Here is an 8,505-nt window from a genome sequence, read left to right as displayed (position 1 = left end):
ACAGACTTGGTGACCCACAAAATTCCCCTCTACCCTGATTCTAAACCGGCGAAGCAAAAGTTAAGGAGAATGCGGCCAGAGATGTTGCTTAAAATAGAGGAGGAGGTGCAGAAACAATTCGAGGTGGGGGTTTTGAAGGTAGCTTAATATCTTGAATGGATGGCCAACATTGTCCCGATAATCAAAAAGAACGACAAAGTATGAGTTTGTGTCAACTACCAGAACTTAAATAAAGCAAACCCTAAAGATAATTTCCCACTCCTGCACATTGATGTGTTAGTGGACAACATAGCAGGGCATGCTTTATTTTCGTTCATGGATGGTTTTTCAGGATACAATCAAATTAGGATGGCACCAAAAGACAAGGAAAAGACCACATTCATCACATTATGGCGTACCTTTTGTTATAGGGTTATGCCATTTGGTCTGAAAAATGTCAGGGTTACTCCGACTTGGAAAAAATTTGTTGTGCTTTGGTATGGACAGTTAGTAGATTGAGACAATACATGAATTACTCAACCTGGATGATTTCCAAAATGGACGCAATCAAGTATGTGTTTGAAAAACCCACAGTGATAGGATGGGTAGCACGGTGGAAGATGCTATTGATCGAATATGACATTACCTATGTCACTAGGAAAGCCATCAAGGGAAGCATCATAGTGGAATATCTGGAAGACAGAGATGTGGAGGACTACCAGCCTTTGGAGTTCGATTACTCGGACAAGGACATTGACTCAATAACCCAAGAAGAAGAAGGTCCCAAAAAATGGACAATGTTATTTGACAGGGCAGTCAATGTGTGGGGATATGGGATAGGAGCCATACTAATATCACCAGAAGGGAAACATTATCCAATTATAGCCAAGCTCGCTTTTCCTTGTACCAATAACATAGCAGAATATGAAGCATGCATACTAGGATTGCAAGCCTCCATGGATCGGGGTATCAAACAGTTAATAGTGAAAAGAGACTCAGCCTTGGTCATTGATCAGTTGACTTAGGAATGGGAAAGCTGGGATGCCAAAATGGTACCGTATTAGGAGTACATTAAGGATATGATCAAGGGATTTGATAGCAGCAGTTTCTCCCTCCTGCCAAGGGAAAACAATTTGATTCTTGATGCGTTGGCTACTTTAGTAACTTTGTTTAAAGTAGAAAAAGGGATGAAGATCGAGCCCATTCGGATTAGAATACAGTCAGAGCCCATTCACTGCGCAGTGATAGAAGAAGCCTACGGGAAGCCTTGGTTCAACGATATCAAGACACACATCCATAAAAATGAGTACCCTAAAGGGGTAACCAGTAGCGATCGAAAGACAATAAGGAGGCTAGCCATGGGATTCTTCTTGGATGGTTAGGAATTGTACAAAAGGAACCACGATATGACCCTTTTACAATGCATAGAAGTGCAAGAGGCATGAAAAATCATGCGTGAAGTGCACGAAGGAGTCTACCATACTCACGTCAAGGGTCACTCATTGGCACGAAAAATCCTTAAGAGTGGATACTACTAGATGACCATGGAGAGGGATTGCATTGATTGCGCGTGAAAGTGCCATAATGCCAAGTCTACGGAGACCAGATACAAATTCCACTAACTCCGCTACATGTTTTATCCGCACCTTAGCCCTTTTTAGGCTGGGGTATGGATGTGATCGTGCCAATAACCCCAAAGGCCAGCAATGGGCACCGCTTCATCTTCGTAGCAATTGATTATTTTACTAAATGGGTACAGGCAACTTCATATTCCAATGTCATGCAGAACATGATCAGTAGTTTCATCAAGAGAGAGTTAATTTGCTGATATGGAATCCCTGAAAGGATAATCTCGGACAATGCCAAAAACCTGAACAACGAAGTAATGACAAAGTTGTGCAAACAGTTCATGGTTAGGCATCATAATTCAGCTCCTTATAGACCACAGATGAATGGGGTAGTGGAAGAAGCCAATAAGAACATCAAGAGTATCCTAGAGAAGATGATGAAAATCTATAGAGATTGGCATGACAAGCTCCCCTTTGCCCTGATGGCCTATAAAACTATAGTCCGAACCTCCACAGGAGCTACTCCTTTTTCTTTTGTGTTCGAGATGGAGGCTATAGTACCGATAGAAGTTGAAATCCTGTCTCTATGGGTCTTGAAGGAAGCAGAGTTGACTAAATCCGAATGGATACAATTCCAGTACGACCAGTTGAACTTGATTGAGGGAAAGAGGATGGCCGCCATAGCTCACAAGCAGTTGTACCAAAGAAGAATGATGAGGGCATTCAACAAGAAGGTGCGACCTTGGAAATTTCAGGAGGGGGATTTGGTATTGAAGAAGATTTTGCCAATCCATATGGACCCTCATGGTAAGTGGACACCTAACTACGAAGGGCCTTACTTGGTGAAGAAGGTATTCTCAGGGGGTGCCCTATTGTTGGCAGGCATGGACGGAACCAACCTTTTGCATCTTGTTAATTCTGATGCTGTAAAGAAATATTATGCTTAGAGGCTTTGTATACTCTTAAAAGGAAGTTGATAAAATGATCATGTTGTTACTCCATGCATCCTCTATTTGCTCATGTTTTGGTTGAATGACAGATGACCATTTTTGCCTAAAAATCCAAAATTTGTTCATCACTTGCAAAACCCTTTGAGCTTAAAAAATTAAGCCATATTCTTCGAAGAAGTTATTCCCTAAAATTAAACTGGGTTGGGGTTTTTAAAGGTCTGGAAAATAATGCAAGACAGTAACACAATACCAAAGTTACGGTAGACTATTTTTCTGCTACCTAAAATCCAAGAAAAAGAAGATGCCCTTTGCTATCCCTCTTGAGCCTGAAATATGTAATCTATTGTTTAACCCACCAAATGAACACACCCCACACTAGGGTAGTTTGTGAAGCTTAGTCCCGGGTGAAGCCTAAACAAAAAAAAATAGAGTCACGATTCTTCCGTAAAAAGGAAAAGAAAAATATGACAAAAGAACAAAAGAAAGAATCAAAGCAAAGAAGACACAAGGAACACACCTCATTTGCGATCTCTGACTAATTTACCCTTTGATGAAATCGATATATTTGAGCCTCATATACCCTTTTCTTCCTTAAACAATACCCAAATCTTACATTATAGCCCAAATGAAGGACTTGACTAGATTGGCACACGTTGTTGTCTCAAATGATTTGTCAAACTCAATGATTGAGTCTGAACTATGTGATGACCTGATCTTGTAAAGGTACGTAGGCAGCTTGTTCAAATTGACAAGTTCGGTCAATGATTTGCCAAAAACCCCAAACCAGGGCAGAATATGACTTGTGGGAATGGGATTCTTGAGCCTTGGTTTCCCTTTCTTTTGAAAACCCGTATCCCTAAGCTTACGTTTCGTCCCGAGTCCTAAAGACCATCTAGAGAGTGAAACATGAGCAATGCCCAATTGGATCATGGACAAACAATTGAACAGATAATATCATCTGGTCTTATAGCATCGAGAAGGGTCAAGTTCTCCTTGATAAAACTGGGGCAGTTGGCAGAAAAGGGGGAAAGCTAGTTTAATTTCATAAATACTACGGGACACTGGTGTAAAGCTTACCCCTTTTTCAAAAATAATTTTTGAATATAGAAAAAGAGCTAATTTGCATAGTTTGATATCCTAATTTAGCAAATTAATGACATGCATAATCATTTTTGTTACCAAAAACCCTTTCGTTTTTCAAAAATCCCCGAAAAATGGACAATCAAAAGAGTTCTAAACACTCGGACAGATTTCGAGCTCCTGTGGAAATTGAATGATGGCCAGGATCAGGGGTAAGAAAACACTGGGGCAAATTTTGAGTGCCTTTTAAAAGGTGAAACATGGCCAGGATCGGAGGCCATTTGGAATTTGAAAACAGAGTTAAGACTAGCGACCAATAAATACAACTGGGGTAGATGCCGTTTTGAGTTCCAATAGGGCCAATTCAAGTGCCCCCATGTCGGGGAGAAGATCAAAGAAAAGGCCAAGACCAGCGATAGGTAAACATTGGGGCAAGATTCGTGTCGAGTTTCATTTGGGCCAAGTCAGGTGTCTTTATGTCAAGCTGGAATTCAAAGCATGAGCGAAATTAGGAGATTGACTGTAGTCACATTAGAATAAGAAAGGTTATGCATCCTCATGCATTTCATGCATTTAAGGGAAGGCATTCGCATTATGGGTAGTGGCATGCATACGTATCATATAACATGCATCACGTACATGTAGCAACATATCCCTACATTCAAGCACCACAAGTTAGCAACATGCATACGCATGGCAACAACAAACCATTCATTCATACTTGTCTTGTGAAATAAGCTTGTGAATAATCCTTTGACATCCTTGAATGGACCCTTCTTGTCTTGCTAATATCTGAAACTAGGTCAGCTAACCCTAGGCATAGATGGACATACTTTGAAACTAGGGCAGCCGACCCCAGTCACCAATTGAGGCATTGATTGTTGAATCGGGTAATCTAGAGATAGTCAAAGAATCTCGAGACTTTGTTCCCAATTGATCATCCCCAGTAGAGTAACTCTGAGCCCTACACCCGAGAAAATCTTCCAAAAGAATCTCAGGATCTCGCATAAGATTGATTGCCCTCAGTAGGGTAACCATTTTCTTAAAATACTGAATTTTGGAAAAAAATAAAAAAAAATAGATCTTGGGATTTCATTCCTGATTGATCTTCCCTAGCGAGTCAACTAAGTTTCAAACATAAAAACTCATTTGTTGAAGAATCTCAGAGTAATCACTCCCTAGAGTGGACGTTTCCAGTGGAGTGACCATTCTCTAAAAAATACAATACATGTTGAAATGTAGGCTTGGTTTATCGTACCCCCATGGCTCGAATTCCTACATATGCAGAAAACCGTCACATAGGTTTAGGTCATCGTGCCCCCATGGCTCTGATTCCTACATCTGCAGCAAACCGTCATAAAGGCTGGGGTCATCATGCCCTGATGGCTGGGATTCCTACATCTATAGAAAACAACACAAAGGTTTTGATCATCGTACCCCCATGGCTCGGACTCCCACGTCCATAGAAAATTGGCATAGAGGTTTGAGTCATCATACTCCCACAGCTAGGACTCCCATTTCCATAGCAAACTAACACAGAGGTCTGGGTCATCGTAACGCCACAGCTTAGACTCCCACTTTCGCAGCAAACCGATGCAGAGGTTTGGGTCATCGTACCCCCACGGCTTGGACTCGCACATCCGCAGTAAACCGACACAAAGGTTTGGGTCATCGTACCCCTGTGGCTCTAATTCCTACATCCACAGCCAACCATCATAGAGGTTTCGGTCGTTGTAACCCCTTGGCCCGAATTTCTACATCCGCAACAAGCCATTTGGAGGAAATTATGGCTCGAGTCGGTGTACCAACAATACTCTTGTCCTCATTTAAAAGAAAACCACCCAAATTTTATTAATCACTGAAATTAGGAATAGCTTCCCAATAGGGGGGGGGTGAATTGGCTTTTAAAAATTTCTTTTTAAAGTCCTTAACTTCTTTTAATATTTAACCAATACTTTGACTTGTTTATTTATTTTGTCAATCAAACAAGAACTTGGTTTCTTTTAAACAATCAACAAGACAACTAATAAAACATTCAATCTTCAACCACAATTTGTTTGCCAAATATAAGTTCACTGCAACACTATTAGATTGATGGAAGATTCCAGATTCAGTACTTTCTGAAATATAAAACAGTTCACTCAATCTCAAGCTTTATACCATTCGGTTACAATATATTTACAGTATATGTAACTTTCAGATTTTGTATTCTGTTCAGCCCTATGGTGAATGTGAGTTTGAACAAAGTCCTGTATATATGAAATTGCTTCTTCAATATGATGTTCAATATAAAATCCAATTACTCTTTCCAAACTTCAGAATTCAAATAAACTCTTGAGTTAATTTATCTTTGGGATGTTTAACCAAGTAACGTACTCCCGTATGGTTTCCACAAAGTATGGTTTAAACAATGTACTCCTTTTTAGTTTCTGCAACCCAAATCAAAATTAAACTTTAAGTTTACTTGATTCCTAAATATACGTAGTATATATGATTTCTAATTTAAACCATCCATGCAATTTAAATATGTTGAAAATAAAGAGTAAGGGAAAGAGAGAATGAGACGGAGATTTTTACAAGGTTTGGCTTATACCTAGCCTACGTCCTCGCATTTAGAAAACCACCAACGGATTCACTAAACCTGTTCCTTTTATGGGCAGAACAATACCTTTACAACACTCCTTGGTTAAGGCTAGAGCCCGCCTTCTCCAAACGATGTCCCATCGTTCGGTCACTCCTTAACTAGGCTAGAGCCCACCTCTTTAAGCAATATCCCCTTACTTAGCCAATGATCCAAACAATCCTTGGAATTGTCAATCTACAAGAAATAAATCAAATAGATGTGTACAAGAACTTGCTCACACAAAGAGCTGATTAGTACAACAATATACTTCAAAGTAAATAACAATATAGAATTTAACTTGAAGCTCAATGAAGTATATCACTGATTAATTCTTTCAATGATTGAAGGATTTAGAATTTGTAGCACAATATTGGTGATTGAATCAGCAAGACCTCAGCAAATTTCATAGACAATATGAGAGTGAAAGAGCCTTTGAGTGTTGAGAGCAATTGAAAGAGATTTTGAATTTTTGCTGAATTTGAATTCTTGGTGTGTTGATTCAATGATCTTTGAGGCTTATTTATAGACTTTAAAAGGTATGTAACTTGGTCCCCAAGTGACATGGAGTATCCCCCAAGTTTTCACAAAGTTTGAGCCCCAAGCAAACCATTTAAAAAATGTTTCCGTTGAGGTTTTTTTAAAAATCTGTTCATGGCAGTCACCTGCCCTAATCCACCAGTCGCTTGCCATGCTATTTTAAAGGAGCAGCAGGGGTAGTAGGGTGGCAGTCGCCTGCCAGGACACAACTAGTCGTCTGGCTTGACCACCCAGGTGCTTGTCCTGGTTCAGTTAGTCTACTAGTTGCTGTCAGCTTCAAGTACCCTTCTGTTTTTCAGTCATAACTTTTTTGTGTAACTCCAAATTTGATGATCTTTGTGTCAAATGAAATATAAGAAAAAATACTACAAATTTAATGTTGAACACTTTTTAAAATAAAGAGTTTTTGATAGAGAAAAATACACCTCAATGCAGATGTAGAAAAATTAACAGCATTTTGAAAATCCTCTTTTTGATGTTTTTCATTCCAAAAATGATTCTAACCATTTTGAAATAATTTTTGACCTTATATAAATATTTTTCAAGTATGTTAAAAGGTATATAGGTCTAATAAATTAACCTAAAAGTTTCATGTATCCATTTTGAAATTATTTGAAGTATTTACATGAAATTTCCTAGACTCTTTCAAATTTTCAATCTTTGAATTCCTTGAGGTTTTATGCTTGCTTCATCTTTCTTTGAGCTTTCCATGTTGATCACTTGGGCTTTCATTCTTGAAGCTTTTTCTTTAATATCAATGCTATCATGAACTTCAAGTTTTAATCCATGCCTTAAGCTTTGATATAATCATCCTTCTTTGAAGTATAAGCTTTCATGAATTCTTTAACAATGCATTCATCATTGAGTCCTAAAAATACAACACTTAAACAAAGCATGTTAAGTTTTACTTGTTTGTTAGCATCAAAATAAGATGTTAAGCCTTATAAGGCCAACAATCTCCCCCCTTTTTAATTGGAGTGAGCTTTAAAAAGACTCCCCCTTTCAATAAGCATCATCTTAACAATATTTGCAAGATCAATATCAATTTCAAAACCTATTTTACAATCATGCTTATCACTATCAAATACTTCTCCTTTTGATATTATTATGTTCATGCTCAATTTTTACAATTTGCAATACTATGCTCAATTTTTTCTTTTAAAACTTCTCCCCCTTTTGACATCCATCAAACGAGAAAAAAAAATGATTAAGTTCAAGTAAAATCACATGTTGAACATATCATCAAACATGCGTATCAAACATATAAACACATTTAATTTATTATTTTTCAATATAGCATGTGTAGTGTGCTATAACATTCAAGTATATGAGTTGTAACTTCTTTACTAACAGCTTTTTCCTTTAAACAATATTCAAGATTTCAATTGTTGATTTTATGATACCGATTTAAAATTGAATTCATGGTATCTATTTAAAATTCATGATACCAATTGATAATTGATACCAATTGAAAATTTAATTCATGATACCAACTAAAATTTTCTGAATTGATTAATGGGGAAACAATCATAATATAAGCAATATGACATAACACTCTCCCTGAATTCAATACATTTAGTTTTGTTATCAATTTTGCTTTCATCATCCTATATTTCAAAACATTGATTCACATTATGTATCAAATATCACTATTATGTTCATATTAGGGGTGAGCAAATAGTCGGTTCGGCCAAATTTGGTTAATTAACCGAATTAACCGAAATTTTCGGTTAATGATTCTGATAATCGAACTGACCGAACAAAGGAA

General features: G+C 37.8%; 1 protein-coding gene across 1 annotated transcript; it reads left to right on the top strand.

The window, feature by feature from the left end:
* Window positions 1-536: 536 nt before the first annotated feature.
* On the top strand, window positions 537-1,004 carry LOC131163380 (uncharacterized). The gene has a single exon (XM_058119975.1). The coding sequence runs from the start codon at window positions 537-539 to the stop codon at window positions 1,002-1,004; it is 468 nt and encodes a 155-aa protein (XP_057975958.1).
* Window positions 1,005-8,505: the final 7,501 nt, after the last annotated feature.

This window comes from Malania oleifera, chromosome 9, assembly GCF_029873635.1.
Source record: "Malania oleifera isolate guangnan ecotype guangnan chromosome 9, ASM2987363v1, whole genome shotgun sequence".
Taxonomy (NCBI): domain Eukaryota; kingdom Viridiplantae; phylum Streptophyta; class Magnoliopsida; order Santalales; family Ximeniaceae; genus Malania; species Malania oleifera.
This window is presented reverse-complemented; position numbering and strand designations above follow the sequence as displayed.